The sequence below is a fragment of the Macrosteles quadrilineatus genome, unplaced genomic scaffold (assembly GCF_028750875.1).
Source record: "Macrosteles quadrilineatus isolate MER2022 unplaced genomic scaffold, UCM_ALF_1.0 Scaffold_2__2_contigs__length_208266976, whole genome shotgun sequence".
Lineage (NCBI taxonomy): Eukaryota > Metazoa > Arthropoda > Insecta > Hemiptera > Cicadellidae > Macrosteles > Macrosteles quadrilineatus.
Genome location: NW_026542595.1, coordinates 129861668 through 129887512, shown reverse-complemented (window position 1 = coordinate 129887512; position 25845 = coordinate 129861668). Strand labels below are relative to the sequence as shown.

Sequence of the window (25845 nt, the reverse complement as noted above, 5' to 3'; positions counted from 1 at the left end):
AACTCAGCCTTATTTTCCCACATATCATGAGTGAAGTAAACACGGTGATTTCGACACATATTTAATAAATTATATCCATTGAGCACATGTAAAACAGGAGTGAAACAGAGAATACTGACCTAGTTCCAAGCTAATATTCGATTTTGAGCGGCAAATATAACCACATTAGTTTCAAATATAGTTTCACATTGTATTATTGTAATGTGGTCTAACATTTTTACCCCAGATATACCCATGATGAATTTGTTACGCAAGGGTTCTGCAGTATCGGCGGCGTCGGGCGTCGCGACGAGACGGTCAGACATGACGTCAACGCCTGACCACGCCCAACGTGTAGTTCCGACGTCGACCACCGGCGTCGCGTCCCCCGCGCCACCGTCGCGACGCCCCGATCAATACAGGGGACACGGCAACCCCACTACAACCAGGTTGTAAATGTGCCATTCACTTACCCGTCATTACCGGCAAATCAATCCACATCGTGTCACATTGTAGAGTCAGCGGTTTGTAATTTTACCATCAACGAATAGACTGACACAGATTCTATTTCCGAATTCGCACCGTTTTGATCGGGTTATTACTAATCCCAATCGAACCCAGATATTGATGTTGATGACTCTTAAAACGTGTTTCCTGGGAGTACCAATTTCACCCATTACAACAATACAAACAATTAAACAATTATTTAGTGAAAATTTATGATATTTTTCAGAAGAGTGTCGCCACTATTTGAACTGTGCTAGATTATCTTTGAGTGTTTGTGATTATTTCTGATCAGTAGATAACAAAAACGTGTCACTAACCTAAGCTGTGGGTTTTCCACAGTCTAAATAGTGGCGGCCTTTTTCTGAAAAACACCCGAAATTAAACTCTTCTTACACAATGATTTTACAAATTCCCTCTCAATCTGTCTTTCATAGATTTCAGCTTATTTAGCTAGGGTTTTAATTAAATTTAGACCTAGTGCGACAAGGAACCCTATGAACAGCTCAACCTTTCACAAGCGCACAACTCACGTATTTTAAATTACTATGACTCAAGGTAAGTAATGTTTGGTAAAGGAAGGGCGAGTCGCGAGATGCATCAAAATCTATGCTCCCACAAAAATCCAAACATTTAACAATACTGGCAGAGCAAAAAACAAACCCATACAGTTTAAATTTTAAAATCGTCAAATTCGCATGTCGAAAGGTTTTTCCTGGAGCAAGAGAGGGTAGTTGCGATATTGGGCGTTGCAGCCGCATCAAGGGCGTTGGTCTGTTGAGGGTGCGGGTGTGGGTGGTTGGGGGGATGGGGTTGGGGGTAACACCCGCACAATCCTGGGTCAACAGCCACGGCCCCAAACTCCTCAAATAACCTGCCTTCCAGTCTCTTCCTACTTCCACGTCCTACTTGGATGGATTTTACATTAGAAATCAGAACTTTCGTCTCAAACAACCCTTACATTAGAATTTAACTTTTAATTAATTCTTCTTTTATACTTAGCCTACATATAAGGCTACATAGAAGGCTATAGCCTTCTTCTTTTATATAAGGCTACATAAATTATGGCACAATACTGTAATTAGAAAATATCAAATATAAAGTTTCTCAACACACATAATCAGTCACAAAAATTGTATTTTAACAATGTAAAATGTACGATGTTGCAAAATTTGGCATTATATGCGTTATTGCAAAGAAAAAATTAGTTATGGATCAGTAGACTTGAGAATGGTAAACAATTCATATACACAAACACCGTTGAATGTTATTATTGACCATCAATACTAGTTGAACACGATTTACTATTATTTTTCAAATATCTTTAACTATACAACAAAATATAGCTGTAGGGATACAACCCATCATAAACACTAATGTCACATAATCAGTCACAAAAATTGTATTTTAACAATGTAAAATGTACGATGTTGCAAAATTTGGCATTATATGCGTTATTGCAAAGAAAAAATTAGTTATGGATCAGTAGACTTGAGAATGGTAAACAATTCATATACACAAACACCGTTGAATGTTATTATTGACCATCAATACTAGTTGAACACGATTTACTATTATTTTTCAAATATCTTTAACTATACAACAAAATATAGCTGTAGGGATACAACCCATCATAAACACTAATGTAAATAAAATACTAATCAAATTGCATAGGCTACTATTAATTAATAATTTTGTTAGATCATTAATAATCTTCTCAACTACTTACATACAAATCCGCCACGAAAAATGATTAAAACATCGCCTAAATCTCCAACTACAATATTTTATCGGACATTTTTAGCTTGATTTAAAGCCAATACTAGCTTGGGGACATTGTCAGGTTGATTTTAATCAAAAACTCTCTCATCGGTCAGATCAAACAATCGTAAAACTAATCTAAACGTAAAACGAAATAAAATGAATAAATCTTTAGAACAGCGCGATTTGTAAAACAGCTGATAAACAATCAGCTGTATCGCACGGTCGTTGACGTATTATCAGCTGTTTAGCATGTGTGGTGTAATAGTCAGCTGACTGGGAGAACTAATAGATCACATGATACGTCGACACTACACGAACACCAACTGTTGCTCGAGTAAATGCTAATGCTATTGTAGATACTGAATGTTTAGGTGGAGAACAATATAATGTGTTTGCGAGTAAATTTCATTTCGTCAGTGAGATCACTAACAAACTTTTTTTCAACATTACACAAATAAAGGGACACAAATAAAGGGATGAAGATAGTTTGGTAAAATAATAGTTTGATATATCTAGATACACTAACTACCCTAAAACTCTGAAATCGATTATCCCAAACCAAACCAAATCGACAAGTGCAATTTTCTATCATTGTGATGTAGTGTTGCGCGCGCCCCGCCCTGTCAGCTGTAAAGGTGACGTCACCGTCTCTTCACTCAAGTACACTTTTGTCTCCGATACTCACTCTTTCACGTTCACGTGCCAGAGCCGCTGATGCAAGGTCAGCTGTTGTAAATAACGCCCCATCCCCGCGACCTACTTCTCTAATCACAGGGAGGTCCAATTAAAAACCACCCTTTGATCTTGGGGTAAACAATGAGCGTTTGCTTTTGTTTTAAACACGGCTATAAGCTACGTTGCGTAAAGTCTGATCCAAAAACTTGTTTTGCAAAGCTAAGTTAAATTATTTTTGCGACGAATTAAAATTGCATTTTGTCTGGCATCAGAACAAAATCTGCTGCATCTACTAAAATGGTTGATTATGATATAAAATGATTAGTCGGTATTTACATAAATAAATATAACAAGTTATTCCAAAATAACTGGCATTGACAATACTAAATGACAGTTGATTACGAACTTCCAGCTATATAATATAATTATAATTTAGAGGAATAAAAAAGCTAAGATATAGTATACTAATCAATTCTAGAACTACACAGTGCCATGAAAGCTTAAGATAAATTTCATTATCAAAATTAACTTTTGAAAAAAATGCTAACACGGCGTCAAAAATAAAAAGTTAGTTCGCGATTGTAACAAAAATTCCCATTTGCGAAAGGTAATATTCAGCTCAGACACGAAAAGTAACACTCAAGTGATATCGCAAAAATGATAAAACAAGAGCCAAATTTAACTCAGTCACTGCACCGCGACATGATTATCTTTGATTCAAAATTGTTTTGTTTTGGCAATGCAGAATGCCGGCGTTGTGACCTTGACATGAGAGCTACCTAGCGGCCGATATGGGAAGCAGAAAGCCCGCGCGTCTTCCCGCCATTTCGACTATAACGCACGATATACACACAGGCTGTTCATGGAGTCTCCGGAATTGATCAAGCAAGTGAAAAAAAGACCGGCGATATGGAGCAACGGTGCGAAAGAACACAAGAAGATGGCCATCGCTTGGCAGCAGATCTGCAAGATGGCTTGGACAGACTTCCCCACACGGACAACGGACGAGAAACGGACCAAATGTGAGAAAATTAGACTAGGGAAGGCCAATAATTAACTGGCATGATAACAGCTTTTATTAAACCTATAATTAGTTTTAGTCAGCGTCACAGATCTTTCTTTGGATTCTGCGTTAAGTCGCCTAATAGACCTAAGCATTGACAAATAGTAAAAATATGAATGAATTTCAGGTCTGGAACTGCAGAAGAAGTGGGACCGGCTGAGACAGTCTTTTGTCAGAGACCATCTCCGTCAGGTCGATGGAAAGGAGCGAGGAGTGCAGAAAAGTCCTTACTATGATCAGCTGTTGTTCCTTGCACCAACCATAAGGAAGAAAAGGTAATTCTTGATCTTAAATTTTGCTCATTATACTTAAAGATTATTATGATTCCTTCATTTGAATCATCCTTTAATTTTTCATTCTTGAATGTCTAGGCTACATGTTTCTGTTTTCAATACTTGTAGGAATGCTTTAGTATTACTGATTAGTTATTGACAAATCTTTAGCACTTTATGTCAATAATTTTATCAAATATCTTACACAACAACAACAAACACAAACAACAACAAATCTACTACAGATTATATTTCTTCCCACAAATTGACTTTTAATTTACAAGGTATTGGTGCAAATATCTGGACGATGAAAGACTACACAATTATTCAATTTTCATCATTGCATCCCATGGAAACAACTGGTCATGGTGAAAATCTGGCTCATGATCTGAATCGATGAGGGTCAAAGTGTGCAAAACGATGCAATCTAATTCATGTAGCCTACACATCCTTGTACCCAACATTTGTGTTTTTCTTAAATAGACGGATGAGAAAAGTAGGCAGAATTTGATATAAAACATCAAATTGTATTTTATTCACCATCAGAGCGAATTCCAACTGTCACAACAGTTTTCAAAATAATACAGTATTCTGACTGATACATAATAGTATATTCATGGTGGGGCATATTTTCACTGATGTATTCAAGTCTGATGTATTGATTGTATATTTCCAGCTCTGCAACCACAGCCTCCACAAACAATTCCGCAAGTGCTGATGTGACCCCTAGGCTCTCCACTTCCAGTTCTACCTCCACCTCTGCCTGTACAAGCCTCAACATCAGCCTCCTGGAGCGAGATGCCGAGGAGGACCGACAATTCCTGCTATCCTTGGTCTCCTTCATGCAGGACGTGCCTCGGTCCGACAAGCTGGCCCTCAGATCTGAGATATTGCAGGTCATCTCCAAGTACACTGACCGCCCCAGGACACCACCTGCTTTGTCCCAGGAGTACTGATGTCATGTATGCTGAAGCTCAAGCCATCACATTTCTGGTTTCCTAAATTAGGTGAACCTATCGACATTGTGATCTAAAGGTATGCTTTCTGATACAGTGTAGGAGACGGAATATCTGAGCGTTTTGCAGGGTGCTCTTGAAACGTGATGGGCATTTGCCTTAAGTCAAGCAGGGATCAAGTGATATACAGACATTTTTTCTGACTCAGTGGAAGAGTTGTTGGGCTATCAATTTGTTATACAGTGTACTTCTCGAGATTGATGCAATTTAGCCTTAATAATGTACAAGGTTCAGATATGAACTGATATTTTACAAATTCTGTATTACTTAAATCTCAAACCACTGAACTACTGGAGTTTTCTACAAGCAGTGGTGCTCTAGACTTTTTCAATGCACAATAAGCTTCGGTTGCAATGTCTGAACCCTGAGTGCCCTTGACATTGGCATTGGTAGAAAATGGTCTTCAACAATATGTTTTTAAGTTATTGTGCATTTTGTTTCGCATTTCTCGATACATCCCAGTGAATTTTACTAATGAATTACATAGTTACAATTTCAACTGATATTTTGCAATGTTTACAAATCTGTTTTACTTTTAACAATTTGAAACCATTTATTCAATTTATTTTATTTTATTTTTATTTATTTATTCAGTAATGCCGGTGACATTGGTATTGTACAAACATGAGTATTTTCTGATTCAGTTGAGTTGTTGTATTACAGTATTAATTTGTTCAGTGTACTTGAAACATGCATTCTGTATTTACCTTAAGTACAAGGTTTAAGTTTTAACTGATATTTTAAATTTTTAATATAATTTTGTTGATTATGTATGTTTGTTTTACTAGTATGAATAAATTAAGTTCCTTTAAAGTTGTCATGTTTTCCATTCACCCATTAACATTCAGGTTGCCATATGCACAGGCTAAGTAATTATCAGGCATTGTCTATGCTCACTTGCTCTGTGGCTGAGTTATGAATATTGCCAATTACTCTGTGTTGACATGTGGGAGCATTGACCGCGCAGGCTCGCGAATCCGGCGGGAACTCATATTCAAGTCATTGCCACCTCTATAGTTGTCCTAACATCTACTGCAGTGAATAAACATTCCAATCATCAGCCATGCATTTAAACTTATCGTAAGATACGTTACCAAAACTCGCCCATGATGTTGAAAATACATACCTGAAACAGAAAATAAAATTTAGCTAAAAGTATGTCTTGACATACAAAACTGTAAAAATTTTCAAATCCAGCACAAAACAGGAATACGAAATAGGAAATGAGAAACAAGATGATTTTCGAGCCAATTAAAGTTGCTACAAACCAAAAGGAAAGTAGCCAATCACAGCCTCAGGCACCGGCCGACACGATGTGTCTATATATAGACTGGTCGTGATTCCAAATCAGGTGGTATGGAATGTTGGGGGGCTAATGGGAGAGGGGCTCCTAGAACCTGTTCGTAGACTTGTCCCCCATAATTTTATTTTCGACTTTACACATGGTGGATTCCTAAAGAAAAGGTAAAATGATAAAATATGAAGAAGGTTAAGGGATTCATAGAATTTATTTTCAGGGGGGGGGAGGGCTCCTTGTTTTGCAAATATTGTTGACAAGCTTGTATACTTTTTTGTAGGTTTCCAACCAATAATTGCAGTATGGTAATCTCAAGCAAATCCCCACACATTCCTCACCAAATCGCAATAGACAACGAGGAACGAGTAAAACTAAAACATCACAAATTGCCCGCTATTTGCTATCCATTAAAATTCCTGCCGAGAAAAACAAAAGCCACTAAACTTGAATAACAACAACATTTCTAGGAATAACCGGCGGAATCCGATCCGTGCGTTGCACAATGGCAGAACAGCTGTTAGCGGTCAGCTGGTTGTAGAAAGTTCGGGTCAAGAAACTGATTGTAGGCGCCAGCGAGTCACTACCTAGAGTCACCGTCACCTACCAGCTGGGAGTGAGTCACAGTTCTGCATATGCTTTAAATAACTTGTCACGGGAATTACCAATACGTTAAGTGTCTTCTGGGAAAAGTCTCATGAATAACCAAAGTGAGCTTGTGTATGAGGTGAAAACTTAGTTTCTACTACGGTAGTTGTTGTAGTTGTTGTTGTTGTCCGAGCCGAGAAGATATATCGTGTTACGTTAAATAAACAGATGTTTTATTCAAGATATTTAAAAATATACAATAGGTCCTAATTTGGGTTTGATTATTACAAAACTCTCCAACCTATTTGTTTTAAGTAATGGGTAACCTTTGATAACGATTTTTAAAGTAAAAGTCGAATAAACTTAGTAATTTCGTAAATTAATATACAATTCCCCTTTTCATTATCTGATTTGATAATAGTTGGTCAATTATTCGTGGAATAGGGGTTGGTAAATTCCTTGTTGTTGTTTATTTCCTCGATTGTTGATGATCACTTGTGGAATAGTCCATTACAACATTTATAAGAGAAGATACAAATAGGACCCAACAATGGAAAAAGTGCAATGGCATCCTACTACTGGCAACGGGAGCGAGCGCTGGTCTAGTGGTAGAGCTCGAAGTGGAGGTCCCGGGTTCAAATTCCGAAACTCACCAATAGATTTTCATATGTTATCCATATGATAATGCCCAGACCTTCTAGGACTAACCTGAAGGTAATGTGTAAAACAGTTCCGGGCTAACGTCATGAGATTAAGTCATTACATGCTTTTAAGTCCAAACCTAATAGAACGATTCAAATGGTTTTTTTGAGAAGCAAACTCCTGTACCGCGTTCTCTGATTACACCCGAAATTACAAAGCATAACGGAGGAGAGAGAAACATTCCCAGCGAGTGACGAAAGAGACTAATGACAAGAAGTACCAGCTGTAAAGGTGTTTTGACTTGCACATCACCTCTGGGCTGATTAACACGTTGCGTAATGTGACGTCATAGCTAATGGACATGTCTACGTCACCACAGCTGACAGAGCTATCCTGTAACACCGAAATGAAACCTCTAAATTATCCATACAAAACAACCTAACAATGAACGTAAGGTTTTGATGGGTAATCAATGTTGTTTTAGACTGAACTGAACAAATGCGGTTACTGGGTTAATTTGTTCGTATAACGATGTCTGTCAAGTTTATAAATATTTTCTTTGGTAATTAGTTGTCAGCTATGATGACGTCACTAGAGACAATTCTTGCTCCATTTTATTTTGTAGGACAAGACTAGGGCCTGTTTCATAATAATGAATGTAATTTCCATTAGATTTGCGTTGGGCGATCAGCTGATTTACTAAAAATATTAGTCTATAGTTTATTATGAAACTATTTGTAGGTTTATGTAAATTAGGGATATGTTTCAGATTTAATAGACTGTTGTTACGTATATAGTTTTTTTAACAAGGTTACATAATTCGAAATTACGTTTTTAGTCGTCTGATCAATTCGGAAGGTATGCTTAAATGGGGAAACGGTTGGGATTACTCCCTTAAATTTGGTATTATCCACGACATACCTAAATTTTTCTGAAAGCGAGGCATTTTTGGAATAAAACAGCCTTCCCATAGAGGATCCTGAGGGATGTCGAAGAGGAATTGCGCCAACTGACCTGTAGCCTGAATTGCGCCAACTACTCCAAGGAGCGGGGTGGCAAGTGGCGGCCCTCTTTGGCTGTATATTTGGTTAGGTTAGGTTAGGTTAGAATAGGAAAGGAGGACACGTAAACAAGGTTATTCCTTCTGCCGGCAACCCACCCCTCAAGTGAAACATTTTTTGGGACCCTTAGAGGGATTGGCGCAATTAATGCACGACCATCGAAGATGCCACATTGACAATTGACAAGACAGTCTGTGTCTGTGGTGGTAGTGATTCACGCGCCAATTACCCCAGTATCGTAGTCACGTTGGCCTAGGTCAGCGGCTATTGTCAGCCCGGCTCGCATGTTGCTCTGGTAATGTTCCCCGTAATTTGCTATGCTATAAATACCCGCCTTCCTGTCTAGCCACCCCCCTCCCCCCTTGAGGTACATTTACGTAATGTATTGCCCTCGCAGTGATATAATGACTATGACTGGCAATTGCGGCGTTTATGTTGTATGTTCTACGGGCGTTTTGGTCGTGAGTTTCAGTAGGAAAGAGTCGGTTTGGAAATGCTTGAATATGGTACATTATGGGTTGTGATGTACCTGCAGTATAGTATTTTATCACACTATTAATTATTATTATTAGATATCTATATATAAAGCTAATAAGGATCACGAACTTGAGAAAACCGTAAGCAGCACACCTGTCAATGGCTTTAAAGGTCTTGATGTGCAACTTCCCCAATTATATCGGGTTTTCGATCAACCATAAGGGCACAAACCTCAATACAAAGGGCTGTATTTAATCACATCTAAAATCTTGAAGATGCATCATTTGTTAGATTTGTTTTTCTTTATAGTTTGTTTACTTTTCCCCTGAGCAAATACACAAGAGATTTGCATTAAATAATCAATACGTGCGATTGAGATTTCACTGTTTAATTTGCATGGTAAGTGTGTGTAACTATTTTTTTAGAGATCCACATTATTCACTCACGTATTCTTACGAAGCACGGACAGAACAACTACTAGTGATAATAATGTTATTAGACGATAACGAGCAAATAATTCCGAGCGATTTCAATCCTCAGTCCAAACTTGAAGTGCTTCGATGCTTGCCATATCATTAGATTAATTACAACAGTGAAACAAATAAGAGAATATCGGAATGCAAGCCTTGTGCCAAAAACCTAATTGATAAACGCGCTAACTACTAGAGAATTAAAAGGAAATGCTGGGGGATCGAGATGTTGATTTGGTGGATAGAGCGGAAACGTTGGGATGATCCTGATAACCGACGACCTTTGACCTATGACGTCACATCTGGGGGCGACCCGACTGTTCATTCGGTAATTATCTGTCCAGTAGCTGACAGTGAAGGAGGTGGGGGCGTTGTGTCCCATCTTAAAATAGAGATTACAACATTCCTTCCTACGTATAAATACATTTCGTTCCACGAAACATTACGAACTCGATATACTGTATTATAATTGTTTAACATGTCAGATTTTTCCATATCAACTTTTGATCCTGAACTAATGGGATTTTCCAATTTTCAAATGACGCTTTTTTATTTATTTTTTTTTTATGATGATTTTCTATTGACGCTTTACGTATTCAGCTTTCTGAAGTAAATTTAAATACTGTAGTTTTTGCCCGATCTAATTACGTGATGTAAAATATGGTACTTTGTTTTACATTATGCCGTTTTCTCAAGTACGTAATGGTATCTTGGAATTTAACATTGTTACTTCGTGGCCTTTACTGAAGAACTGAAATATCCGTCAAATTTTACAGGATACAACAAAGTTCTTAGACACAGCAATTGAAATACACCACCATCCCCAGGAGTTTTATCAATATTGAATTTTAAAATATTACTATTGATTCTTGTTTTCTGAAGAACTATCTCGCCTACCCTACAATTAACCCACTCAGAAAACATTTGAATCACTTAATTAATCAGGTTTTGTCCAAATTTTCTAAACGAGGCAGGAATTCCAGAGTTGAGTTCGCACACGGTCTGTATTCTGCCTGTGAAGCTGTATGCTGTGGGGTCCATTGTGAGAATGTCGGTGCTCACCGGTCTCGGCACGACATTCCAGCGATGGAATGTGGCGGCCATTCAAGAGGCAAACTAAACATGGAGGGGGGAGCCTGAGGCACTCACAGCTGTTCTCACACTCAGGTCGTTCATCAGCTGACCACCGTGATTGGGCGTAGAATCAGCTGACAGATAAAACAATAGATAACAACTAGGAACCTACCTCACACGACAAAATAATAAAGTAAAGTTTGAAAAATACATAGGAAAGATTCAGTGGACAAAATCGAAGGTTGAAATGAGAATTCTACTGTCATTTCGAAACGAACGAGAGGGGAAAACATGACGAATTTGTTGGAACCGAACCTAAAAGCTACAAATTCAGCCTTATTGTATTTGACGAATCGTACTTTCTTTCAAAAGCGTACAAGGTAAATTCCTCGAAGCAATGTGATTCCATGTCATCTAAAACCAACTTCTATAGATTTAGACTAGGTACTTTAAAGGCCACACAGACACAAATATAATAAAATAACACACAATCCATTTTATACAATCACTTTTATTGTCGTGATGCTGCTGTAGTTGATGATTAACAATGTATAAATAAATATGGATGAATAAAGTAAAACCGCGAAATCGTACTCGCAAAAGAATTTGTTGTTTACAAGCACATACACGGAGTGTCACTGATGCAATACCAAGCTACCAACCTAGAAAACAAGACTGCAGATGAAGATAAAGACAGCGAAAGATAAACATCTCATTTTTTATCAGCTGGTTATAATTTCCCGCCAAGATGACGCAGAAGATCAGCTGACTGAGCGCGTGATCTTTGTCGCGGTGATTTGAGGTTATATGACGCGGGTGAACAGCTGTGAGTCGGCGGGCTGGCGCCAGATAGTCGGCGTCGCTGCCACGCCATCAACAGCTGATCTACTCTGTCATACAATATACAGTAGTTCTGTACATTCTATTTACAACTCGCAACTTCATACCTTGTTTCAGCCAGTTTTAAAACCTCAGAACAAGAACAATCAATTTATTACCCACTATTACGAAATGAAGTGCGAGTACTCCTGTATACAAACAAGGTTTTCGCATAATGTACTATTATAAATTGTAACGTAGGCCTAAGTCTGCATAACTCAAAATACCGACAGTTTACATTTCTGTAGGATACCCTAACATTTCTTTGTTTCCGAAATCTTTTCCCGAAGCTATCTAACTCGCAACTTCATGAATCTATATACATTTGCAAAACCCCCCTTTAAGATACTCAAACCACTTTCATCAAAATACTTTATTAAACTCATAGTTATTTGGAACCAACGATAATCGTCTAAATAGTAAACTTCATAATTTGGAACCTACAGATACAAACTCAAAGAAATAAGCGAAACGCGCCACGGGTTAGGCAAAATTCCGATCCAAAATGGGAAATATTGAACCGCCACGAGTTTTATGACCGTCCAGAGATACTTGAACCGCCACGATCATTAGAACGGATTATAAGGGTTACTTTCACAGGGTTGAAAAACAGTTGAACTGCCACGCGGGTTCTGCAGGTAGCGAGGGAACTTTTTGAAATATTTATCCCTCCATTATCCCACTTAGATATAGGATGGAATAAGAGTTAAGATATAAGGAACAATAATAAATCAAGCAACAACAAACTGTAGTTATTAGGTTATTAGTACAGGCTATCATAGTACAATAACTCTAGTACAGTTATCATAGTATTATTATATTTAAGTGTATCCAACCTATTTCCAAGCGTACCCAGATTACGTGCATAATAAAACCACGCTGTTTTGTGTTGTTTGGTTTGAATCCTGGTGTGCGCCAAATCATGAATAGTACGACAAAGTATAAACCGTGTGACAAAGTAAGTAAATGCAGCAATTAGCAGCTTTCTGTACTATAATAAACATTGCAAGGAAGCCAACTTTGTTGGGTGACTGTAGGTAAAATCGTTTTCAACCTTATCAACTATACATCAAATATATCACAGACTGTGATATATTGACTGTGTAATACTGTATATCGAACTGTGATTATTTTTACAACTGACGGACAATATGGATACAATTGTGGACTAAGAATTGCGGCCAATGTAAATCATAACATGGTTCCTTTATTGCATTTAAAGCTAGCTTTGACATATTTTTAAGTTGTCATAATTAGTTCTTAACATGGTTATACAATTTATTAAAAACAGCTATCTTATCGAAAGTATTGTATCAGTTTTGCTCATTAGGTCATGGAATCCTGGAAAATAACTGGTTTGTTATATGTTTTAGTTGGTTTATAGTTGGTATATATTTTAGAGCCAAGAATTAAACAAGCCTGGTATAAATAAATAAAAATATCAAAGTTGAACATCCTATAGTTGATATAAGCTTGTTATCAATAAATAATTCGTAATAGTAAAGATGCAAATTGTAGGTTGAGGATTTACGCGAAAACAAAATTTACCTGCTCACTGCATGCTTATGTTAACAGTTATGTACAAATCTAGGCATATACCGAATACCACGCCGTCTATACTATGCGTGGATTCTTCGGGTTCGGGTCGCCGGAAGACTGCCCCCCGGAAAACTACCCCCCCCCAAACAGGTCCCTACGTCATATTGACGTCAGAGACCGGGGGGGTAGTTTTCCAGTCACGGACACTCAAATTTAGTTGTCAAACAGTTCTAATCTAACCTAACCTAACCAACCAAACTTGCTGTAACATTTCGAAATTCTGTTTTATATTCACCACATGACTATTCCATTATCCAATGGAATTACTCGAATTAAAATTAAAATTAAATAGCATGATTTGTCTAGGGGGGGTAGTATTCCAGTCGCGGATACGGCTTCCATATTGGTTAGTTGGCAGATTTTGTGACGTCAAGTTTCACCTGGGGGGGTAGTTTTCCGGGGGATAGTATTCCGCATCCCCGGAAGATTTACCCCCTGTACGTATTTCTAAGATTTCAGAGAAATGGCGATGTACGGGCTGGAATTTCAACCCCCCTAAAGAAAAATTATTTGTGTAGCCAAGTTGTAGTTTTACCCCCTGTACAAATTACTTAAAGTTTCGCAAAAATGTCGATGTACGGGCTGGAATTTCAGGCCCAAAATGAGGCTAACACAAAGACCGGAATTAACGTACAAAACGAATTCGGTCAAATTACCAATAATTGAGTTCTAGAATGTATAATGACAGCACATTCTGTAATGGATTCAAATTAACCTGGTTTTATATCAGAGCTCTTAGCCGTAATGGCGACAGTTCACTTAAAAAACAAAATTATATTTTATATTTATTTATATAAATTATATTTTTACTAGCAGAGTACCCGTCCTTCGTACGGGGTTGGCATATAAGTTTAAAATGCTTATTGCAGTTATGCGTTTGTAATGGGGGAGAAGAAAGTTTGATAAAATTTGCTTCTTCAAATTGACGGTATGGTATTACACATCTACTATAGCCATAATATTCTACCACTTCACCTAAAAAGTAATAAGAATAAATTATTAAAAATTCTCAAAAAATCACAAATTATTCATGACATTAAAAACATAAACATAACTGTAAACAATCCTACTCTGACAGTCCTCATTACATAAATGCAACTTAAATGCTTTTGAATATCACAGAACCAAATTTTTTAGTTGAAACAGCAGACTAAATTCTATAATTCCCTTGAAATATGAATACTCATAAGGTTAACATGGGGAACTACAGAGCCACTGGGGCGGAGGCCGAAAGGATTTTTGAGATAAGATGCCTATATGTTAATCGGGAATGGGAGCTATCATGATGCCAAATTTCAGCCCAATCCGTCCAGTGGTTTATGCGTGATTGAACTTCAAACAAACAAACAAACAAACAAACAAACACACAAACTTTCCCATTTATAATATTAGTAAGATGTTTTGTTAACGATGTTGAAAATGATCGCTTAAAATTGCGCAAACTAGCATTAATTATTACTCATAACGTTAATATTAAATTTTTTAATTTTCAAATTAGCTGTGTAGCAAAATACGAATTTTCTTAACGTAGTGGCTGTCACCAATAACGGTTTTAGGGCTATAAGTCCCTAATTCCATAATTTAGTCAAAATCTTTCCGCTGGATTTCAGGGTATATATTATATTCAGACAAACAAACAGACATAGCTCGTATTGTAGAGTAGGATATACGCAACATTTCTCTGCAACATCAATTGCTGTGTTTTAAAAATATACAATGCTGAAATAATAATTAAAATAAAATTCAAAAGTTTTAACACCATCCCACATTATAAGAAAAACGTACGGTCATTTCCCTTGAAATGAAAAAAGTCCATGGGAGAATCAAGATGGTAACTCAAGTAAAAGTAAATAAAGAAACTAAAACCAAAACAAATCTAACAGCTTACGTATCTTCAATATTTTAAAGGTGATAAAATATAGAATATATACTGACATATAAACATCTTTGAAGTGTTTTTTTTTTTTTATGTTGGCACACAAATGAAGTATAATAAACACGTAATATGTTTCTAAAAAAAAAATAATAATAGGAAGTAACTATGAGAAAACGAAATCCTTAATACTTAACATTGTGTTTCTGTACTAGGAAGTACACAGTTTTTTGATCGCAGTAGCCTCGAAACTTGACTCCTAGTCCATCATATATCTAAGTGGGAAACTGGAGGGATAAATATTTCAAAAAGTTCCCTCGCTACCTGCAGAACCCGCGTGGCAGTTCAACTGTCTTACAACCCTACGAAACTGACCCTTATAATCCGCTCTAATGATCGTGGCAGTTCAAGTATCTCGGGACGGCCATAAAACTCGTGGCGGTTCAATAACAGCCTCCAAAATACAGTTACACGGTGTTTTGTCCGGTGATTTTCAAACATTCTGGCGGGAGCGGGAGCGGCACTCGGCAGCGCAGCGGGCAGGCGCAGTGCAGAGGAATGCCGGGAGAGCCACATTCCCTCCCCTCCACTACCAGACCCGCCAGAAATAGCCCTTGTCTGCGGCCCCGAGACAGCCTTGCCGCGGGTCCGCACACAACACGCAGCCTCTGTAATTATACAGCCACACCGGACATTCCCTTCCTTCCTACATAGTACCATTACATACTGTACAGTGTACATGCTATATCGGCTGCATACATTTGGATAACAACGTCTTTCACGGGAAGTGCTTGACTGCATATCCATCTTTCACCACAGCAACGAACAATTGGTGCAGCGATCAAGATTCAGAGTACAATACAGTATAACGTTGTATAAATGTAGCCAATAAAAAATAAAAAAATGGACATATGGTACCAGTCACCAGATCATTACAACTTGACTTTCTTAATGCTTTGATGGTCATATGCTTTCTTTCAGCTTATCATTCTTATATTTAGCTAGTCTCGTGTTTGTGTATGGACTTCGGTGCGCCGGACGGGTTCAATCCCTAGCATATTCAAAATTCGATGAGTTTTTTTTTTTAACCTTAAAGGCGTTTGTAACAACTTAATTGAAAATTCCACTGGGTCTGACACTAAAAAATACGAAACGTTATTTTTGAACACATTTTATTGGAGGCGAAAAATGCTAAATAAGACAAGTGTGATTCAACACGAGGTGATCACAAATATTTTCAGACTATAGTACCCACTTACACGTAGCGTGTGTTTTCTCAAACCGGTACACGACTACACGAGCGACGAGTGACTGCATTCTCCTACGCGGCAGCGGCAGCGCCCACACTACACCCAGGCGTACTTTCTCACTTCCGCTGCACTCGCATACCTACGCTCCGGCCCACACTGCTGCACCTGTCGCCGAAATACACACCTCTCTTCGCGATAACAAATTGGCGATTAAATGTTTAAATATCTTCCATGACAACTGACAACAGGCAGAACGAGGATTCCCAGAATATAAACGGTTTAAAGCGCGATAGTTTAAACATATGGTACGTCAATAAATGGTTGACTTTATGGCCAAAGACATCTAGATGAATGTATAATATATTCTTAAAACCAGACATATTTCCATGGTTCGAAACTATAGGCATCGTTTGGCTTCTAAATGATTCATGACTTAGGAAAAAGTTGGTTTAGTCAGTAACTAAGCTCCACAAGGAACACCTTTCCATTCTACATTCATCCTCCTCCTCCACTATTATTTGGGTTAAAGTACGCCCAATTTCGTCCCCAGCTTAATTAATAGGCCTTACTATATTAAGAAATAATAATCATATTTGAAACTTATTGCATATTACATAGAATCATTTTTATTTGTTTAATTACTATTATTATATTTTTTGGTTCAGATTTTGATTCTATTTTTTTTCTATTAAATTATTTCTAAACACAAAGAGCATGCCCGTTTGAAAACTCTTTTGGTTTAGGGTACAATTTTTTTGCAAAATATAAATTTTCCTAACAGTCCTAAAAATTGTAGGACCCTTTCGAATACAACTTCATTTTAACTCATTACAGTGAAAGTGTGTGACTGTGAGTTTGCAAAACTTAAACATTTACCGCACACCAGTGAAATCACATGAACAGTACAGCTCACACCTGGGTTTGTACAGCTGTGTCCTAAATTGGCGTGCAAGTGTAAACAAGGCGGAGGTGTGATACAATGAAGTGATTAATGAAGGTCGCCTAGCAGACGAAGGCGAGAACTAAGTGCACCTTATCCTGGGTGGGGTTTCCTGTGACTAACGTCGATAACCAGGTGAAAAACTGCTGCATCCGACATGGTGTGGGTGTCTTCTATCTAGGAGACAGTTCTTCAGAGCATACCAGAAGGTTTACGAGGGAGAGCTAAGGAGTTCCCAAAGGGGTAGATCTTGAAGATAGATCCCTGCGGTTGGGGGTAGATCTTTGAGTCGTTGGGTTTATGGCAATTTATACCGTTCAAATCAATTGATAATGGATTTTGAAGATTCGAAAGCATTGATCGAATTACAGACAAAATATCTAGCTTGTACCAATGAAATGGATAAACCATTAGCAGTTAACCTACCTTGACCATGAACAGTGTCTAGGTAGCCGAGTGGATTTTTGTTCATCTTCGAATCTGTATTCAGACGCCACCAATGAGCGCATTTTAGCCCAAATGAGTGAAGGGTAGTGCAGAAGAGTGAGATGTTCCGTGTAGCCTTTTCACTGCCTAAGATCAGCTGTTTCATTTGCCAGGATCATTTATTTAAAGGCCTTAAGACCAGTGACTGCTGGGTCCAGTTTCGAACTACCAACAAGCTACTGACTTCACAGGATCGATCGGGCAACCTAGACCAAACTTAAGCTAGGACTAAACACTCAGATACTGAGCTTGAGCTATTAATTAATTATGTTCTCACATACTGTAGACACAAAATTGAAGGTTCCGAATTTTTCTTTTTCAAAATGCTTGAAAAAATAACAAGTAGCATCCAAAGCATATTTTGAATGTCAGCAAATAGCACCCAATATGTTTAGCATATAGATAATATTTGTGCTATAGCTAATGAGATTTGTTTAGCATTTAAGACGGATGAACAATACAACTGTATCGCCGCAGAGTATAGTGTATTGATCTGATTAGTGTAGTGGTGTAGTGGTGTGTATACCGGTAGATGTGTGTGTACTACGCCACAACACGTAGCCTTGGACGCCCATTCAAGTACTCAGGATTGCTGCCCATTCATGCCACCGACTACTCTAATCACGAGTATTGTAAGCAGCTTTTGCATTCATTTTTTATAATTTTTTTACAGTACTTTTTATAAGGGTTATCTTTAAAAATTACTATGCAACCTAAGTATTCCTGAAAACCGTAGTATTCACTTGATTTTTCCTACGACGAATAAACAAAGAAATTTAATTTTTGTGGTTTAAAAATATAGGTGGTCAAACGAATATAAACAATACGTCAATACATCCTCTTTTGCACCATTCTCTCCTATTATCCGCTGTGCTAGCAGCTAGGCTAATGATTTTAAAGATTCAACTGTCCATCAACATGTTTTCATTTATTTAACGTTGCGAAAACAGCACCAATGCATTTTGTACTAATGAACTTAACATATAATCGAAAAGAAGAGAACATTTTCAACAGCAGTGAAATCAATTCCTCACAGTCTAAGTACTGTACTTTCAAAAACAAAACGTCACTTCGTCTTTTAGCTCACAACTTTATCTTTCACGATAAAATCAATTCCTCACAGTCCAAGTACTGTACTTTCAAAAACAAAACGTCACTTCGTCTTTTAGCTCACAACTTTATCTTTCACGATAAAATCAATTCCTCACAGTCCAAGTACTGTACTTTCAAAAACAAAACGTCACTTCGTCTTTTAGCTCACACTTTATCTTTCACGATAAATATTCGTCCTTCACCTATCCCAAGGTAGACGTGTCTCATTCAAAGGCAGTAAAGATGGTAGAAATAGTACGACATCTCACACCTCACGGTGAACGTTTCAATGGGGAATAAACTTCAACTTGGCCACCATTGTCGCTTTGTATGGTGTGAAGTTTATGGTTGAAAATCGGGGTTAACTGGAGGCAGAATAGGGAGAGCGAATAAAGGACATGTTGAAGGAACTATGCAAGTTTAAATATTAAACCACGAAGGAGGGGTGGCACCTTCATGTTTAGGCCCCTATTACACGAGGTAGCCTGGCGACGTCGCCAGCGGCAGTAGCTGGCGACGCACTGGCCACCAAACCTATAACCAGTTGAGTAGCCAGTTGAGTAGCCAGAATTTTACCGCCGTGGCGCCGTTGTTGTGAGTGCTTGTCTTGCACCTGTACTTGTTATGAGCGGTGTTTACAGTGAATAATAAGTGATTATATTATTATAAGTATCTTCTCCTTCTGTTACTTCTGAAGAAAAGGAGGCAAAGGAAGAGAAAAATGTACGTTCATCCAATGCTTAGTGCAAGAGAATCAAAAGGGTTATATTACACCCTTTTTGATGAGCTCTGTGCGGACAATAAAAAATGTTTCAATTATTTTCGTATGTCACAATCCAGTTTCTTCGAGTCATAAAGGATGATATAGACATTTTATCAACTGAAGTGAACAATTCACACACTCACAACACAACAGAACGCAACATAACAGTGTGCAAGTACCCCCGTGACATGAACTAACCGAGTGGCGACGTGATACTGGCGACCTAGTGTAATAAGCTCCATATGCTACAACGCAGCGTCGCCAATAAGGGTAGCCAGTGGCTACCACAGTGGCGACGGGGCTCGGTAGCCAGTCGGTCGCCAAAGTGTGGCTGCGTCGCTGGCTACCCTCGTGTAATAACATCCATAAGAATCAATGCCCCATGACAAGCTGAGTAGCCAGTTTGGTCGCTGGCGACGTCGCCAGGCTACCTCGTGTAATAGGGGCCTTATAGTGCATGTTATTCCTTGGGTAATCAGTAAATAAATTTCACCAGATCATTTTACGCACATAAATTAATTTATTTAAAAAGTTACGTTTTGATATCGTCAACAACGCTACTCAAGTAGATTTGATTTTCTAGATTTCGCGACTGGCACTATGAATATTAGTTACACCTACACCTATATATACAAGGAATACCATACCTAGATAACTTCGCCTTCTCCGGCCAGAAAGTATCTGATCTAGAAAGATTTATTATATCCAGGTTAACTAGCGAACGCCATGCATGTCCATGCAGTTAATCCATCAAGGGCCCTATTAGCGGTCTACTTGGCGTTTACGATTCGGCGTTACACAAGGTCTAGTTATCGTTCCCGCCTACTTTCACGCGATTACCCGCCAATTTTGACGCTTCACTCGTAAAACACGAGCGAAACAAGGCGGGTTTACTACACGTGCATCGTGCATGTTTATGTTTGCGCGTATTTTAAGTAGAAGATGAGCGAAGGATGAAAGTTGAGGTTGAATTGACCATGTGAAAGCTTTGTTACCGAGTGTAACTGTTCGTCCAAGACCATTAATGAAATGTCCAACAATCAGCGACAGCTGGGTCCAGTTTCGAACAAAAATATTTTTCTCGAAATCCAACCGGGGCCCTTACAAAAAGAATTATAAAACAATGAAACTAGAGAGAGTTATTTTCATCAGCTGTAGTGACTGTCGACTTGGGTGCTCGAGGATAGAAGCGGTCAGATATCAAGAGTGGACGGATATAACTCGAGTTGCCGCTGCCGGCCAATTGAGACATGGTGGGTGGGTGTCTAGACGGACTATTTGAGGTCAGCTGATAGCTCAGCTGTGCCGTGCCGCGCCTCTCACCAGCTGACTGATAACTCTACTCATCAGCTGATCGTCAATTGGGGACTAGCTTGTAGGAGGGAGACTAGACATGTTATAAGCACGAAAGAATTTGCTGTTGTACAAATACCGCTGTAAGTTTTTCGTAGACAACGAAATATAAGTTTGATTGAAATATACACACAATGAGCACGACAAACAGCTGACTAGTCGATGAAGAGTACCTCTGATCTCCCACACATAGGGGATTGCTGTTGTATACATATTGTAGCATTTATCAACATTGTTTTGGCAATTTCATTATCAGTTTAACGTACTAAAACACAAAAACAGAGTACTTACGTGCAGTACTGTAAAACAACTTGCTTCACTATAATAACGTTTTATGACACAACCTTAAAGAAACACTTTTTTTTATTAGTGATTTTTGTAAGCATCAGCTCCCCTATTAATCCGTAAATTAAACGTTTTCGTTTTTTTATGTCCTTCGACTGTACCTCAATCAATTTATACAACGCAGATTAAATGTCGAAGGAATCGTCCTTAACTTATGCCAAGTAGAACCCTTTAGTACGCAGACTCGCCATGGTGTGCATTTTAAGATAGAGACAAATTAATAGTAACCTACCTAAGACTTGACAACAGCTTCATTACTGAATAATATCAGCTAATTTCAACCAGAACCTTTAATCAACAACTCAACGTTTAAAGACAGATGTATCCAATTTCGAACCATAATGTTACTGACTTCCCATGTTCGAACCAGCGACATTTTCTACTCGACGAGCACTATATTCACTTTCCTCTAGGACTGACAGGATCGAACCGGCGATTTCCCGACTACGTCGCTGGTGCGCTGCGAGGAGGAATGTTCAAGGACGGTGCGCGATGACGATGACCCCGTGTGCGCCGCGCACCGCGGAGAATGGCTGCAATTGGTCAGGGTGGCTGCTCTTCTCCAAGGCCACGGCCACTACGCCGGCGCACTGACACTACGAGCTGGGGCTCCGCAGGGGAGGTGCGATACTGGCGCGACCTTTCGACCTTTCACAGTCGGCTATGGCAGTTTTTCCCAGACACGATAACATTGTGACATAGTATGATTGTTTACGACCAATTCTAAAACATGAATCTTTTAATTGTTAAGTTTCTAGATTACAGTAAAACAAAAGCACGTTTTAGCCTACTAATCGTGGAAGATGCACTTGACGATTGAGGATTTCCTGCTAATATGTCTTGAATAGCGAACTGGGTACTGAGTAGTCTGTCAGTCAAAGGCCATTCAAAACATATTCAATCATAGTTGACATTAAATTCGCCTGACTGTCACCATCTCGATATTTCAAAAGCATTGTGAGCAGAAACGTCAGTACGTCGTAAATAACCATAGTACCAATGGTTTCATTTACTAATTCACCAACGTGTTCCCAGTCGTTAAATTTTCCATATAATGTTGCAAAAATTAAAATTCCTTTTAGTAAAAAGTTGTTGCAACATCATGTCTTGCCGGGTATTTTTAAATCCAAATAACTTATCATTCTTTGTAGGCACCATCATCGCAGTGAGCATCTGAGTTTTCCTCGTCACGGAGACGAGGATGGACACAGGACAATGTACAGTGAATGTGTTACACAAGAGGCTGGTCAATTGGACGATTAGACACAGTGACAGACAATGACGAGACATGTGTGGGAACTCAGCTGCTGAACTCCGCCATCACACGCCATCAGTACATCTACAACTACCCCCTAGTGTTCAACTCACCCTTCTAAAGCCAACCCCGAAAACTATAACAAGTCTGCAAATCGCCGAGGACTTCCAGCATACTTGGAATTTCAATTGAACTATTCATACAATGCAACAAAGGGTGCGTACAAGCGCGCATACAAGATCAAAGTGGCGTAGTTTGGGCGTGGGAGGAGGGGGGAGGGGGTACTCGAAACTGCGTCACAAGCTGTTCTGGGTCAGGAACATCAATGGAGTGTTCTGGAGCCGCTTCACAATGTAGTGCAAGACAACTGGAGTGTTTGGAATGTTCTATTTGGAACATTTTGGACAGCCTGTTTGTTGGACAGCAATTTTTAACTTTTGAGAAAAGGAAAATTGGGGGATGAGTAAATTTCATACCTAAACGCAATGTTATCTTAGGTCTTGGTTAGTACTCTTAAAAAATATATATTAAACTGTTTACTTTCGAGAGTAGGAAATCTGGACGGCCCATTAAAATTTCTTGAAGACAGTTGTATTTATCGTACAGTACGTCAATATTTTAGTTAGTTTTTTGTTTCATGCTTGACAAAATGAAAATAAAATACACGTAGTCTGCTGACTCCGAATGGATATTTCAACCAAAAAACATTTCACGACAAACGCGTTTAAATCTAAATACAAAGCTCAGCGATTATAACTAAAATAACTAGACCATCGACCTTCTACACTACACAATCGACAAATCGCAGCAATCGAATTTGGCAACAGACCGCGCCAAAACCGCAAATCGTCCTTGTGGAGCACACGCAGAAATCTAGTCCAAACAAATATAATCAAAGCCCACCTGGGAGCTAGGAGGTTGACTAAAGATAGCGTTGTAACCATCGAAAGAGGTCACTCTTTGCTGCCAAACTCCCAAGTACTGTGGATCAAAATAATTTTTCGTTCGTCGTAGTTGATAGCATATTCACCAGGCCATCATTCAAATCATTTTACGCACACTAATATTGACGTTGCGTCAAGAGGAGAAGGAGGAAGACTCTAGAATTTGACAAATATTTATTCCGACAGACGCTGGCAGTAAAGCAACTTAGGATGTGCCAAGTTAAGATAAACAAGTGTTGCAACGTCGACCTCCCCAGTTGCCAAACTTCTCTCTTCGCTACTTTTTTGTCACAACGACCCTGGCTGGGAGAGGGGAGTGTGTACTTGTTGATCCATAGGGAAACAAGAATGTTGACAACTCAGGGGTTAAAGTGCACAGCTTCAAATTTGAAGGTCGCTCGCTGGTTCGATTCTAATAGATTATCGATTCTCAATTGATTATGATATCTAACAAAAAAGGTCGACAGTAAGTAGTAACAATTCTGGAGTTTGGAACGTTAAAAACCCCCAAACAAACAACGAAACGTAAAACTATCATCAAATCATGTCAACAAACACAACATAATAACACACGTTCTTTAGTTCTTCAATACCTTGTCAACACAGTCGAAAATAAAAAAAAAGAATAAAATATCTAGGAAACATTAATATGCAATGTTGGCACGTCCAAAGCACCACATTTTCAGCATTTTTTTTGCTATAAAATTTGAAACAAAAATTTAGAAAAAGAAAAAAAATTCTCCCCTAAACTATACATTTTCATCGCTAAAAATCCAACACAGGTTGTTTACGGTAAAAAAGGTTAATCGTGCCGCGTGACACGAACGAATTATTTTAAAAATAAAACATTCAACAGAAACTCAGTTGGGTGAAGTAGCAGCCAAATGCACAATATAATCGACATCAATCGGCGCATAGTAGCATTGTAGGTATCGAGTATCGACGTCACGATGACGTAGAGACCAGACGATGTCGAGGCCCGGTCGTTGGTCGTCATGGCAACGGTAACGATCCACCCCACCCTTCCCGCCAAACTGCCACCCCGACGGACCCGTGTTCCCGCGCGTTTTTACGATGGCTTACTACCCTTCCCGCCGCCGTACGTCTGGGCCATTAACAACTGCAGACGGCTCGTCGACTTTATGGCGGTGACGCTGCTTCCTACGTCTTCCAAGATTATTTTCTTGGATTAAATTAAATCGTTTTAAGTTCATGTACGAACTGAAGAACGGTACTAAGCGATTAACGGAAGATATGACAATTGACGTAACATTACAAAAATGATTTCATGACGTTGAACTGGATAAATGTGGCAAAATTCTGCGGAAAATATAACTCTATTGAATTGCAAATGTAAAAAAATATATTTTAGGAGTTTATCACAACAGAACAAGAACAAAAAATAACTTACTATAAACAAAAGTTAGTTCAATATTTTTGCTACCAAGACAATTGTTCCTGTACAAAGATAAAATTGTGTGCTATCTGTGTACTAACTGTCAACTGAATGTTAGTGGCAAGAAGTTACGACAAAACATACGAAAAATATTTTTTTACTACAGTATCATCACTTTTACACAAACTAAACTAAACCATGACCCCTTCAACATTCGATTGAATTCTTAGTCAATCAATTCCACATATCTCACATTAATTCAAAATAGCACAAGACGATGTATGGAGTAGTATGAGTAGTAAACTATGGCGTGATAGTAGGGCTGGTGGCGGGACTGGCGGCAGATCATCAGCTGGTCGATAACAGCAAACAGCTGAGCCAGGCCACACAAGGTCACAGATCCGGCAGCCTCATTAAATACCCAATAACGCCACTAAACTACTCCAGTCCATCAATTATTGGGGGAAAAGTAGGATTTGTGGTGTAAATGATGCCAACAACCGAGATTATAATAGGACCACCTCCTAGAAATTGCCTGATATACAGTATTCTCATCTTTGGAATATTTTTGAAATATTCTGAAATTTCCAGAATGTTTACTATCCTTACAGATTTCTTTTTCAAATGCAATTTGCATTGAAAAGTAACAGAGGGACTAGAAAAACAACGGAGCATTCCGAACAAAATAAAGTACAGTAATAAATTACACATTGTTTAGTCTACCATGATAATCGAGATGTACAATCTAAACAAATATTTGATACATCATAAGGTAGAAATTTATAGAAAAC

General features: G+C 38.5%; 2 protein-coding genes across 2 annotated transcripts in view; one reads left to right on the top strand and one right to left on the bottom strand.

The window, feature by feature from the left end:
• LOC128985681 (transcription factor AP-4) overlaps positions 1-25845 on the bottom strand; it is a 59913-nt gene that overhangs the window by 9695 nt on the left and 24373 nt on the right. The gene's annotated exons all lie outside the window — the stretch shown is intronic.
• LOC128985683 (uncharacterized) lies at positions 3678-5961 on the top strand. The gene is made up of 3 exons (XM_054405455.1): positions 3678-3944; positions 4113-4260; positions 4934-5961. Exons 1-3 carry the CDS (start codon positions 3785-3787, stop codon positions 5211-5213), a joined length of 588 nt encoding a protein of 195 aa, XP_054261430.1. The 5' UTR covers positions 3678-3784; the 3' UTR covers positions 5214-5961.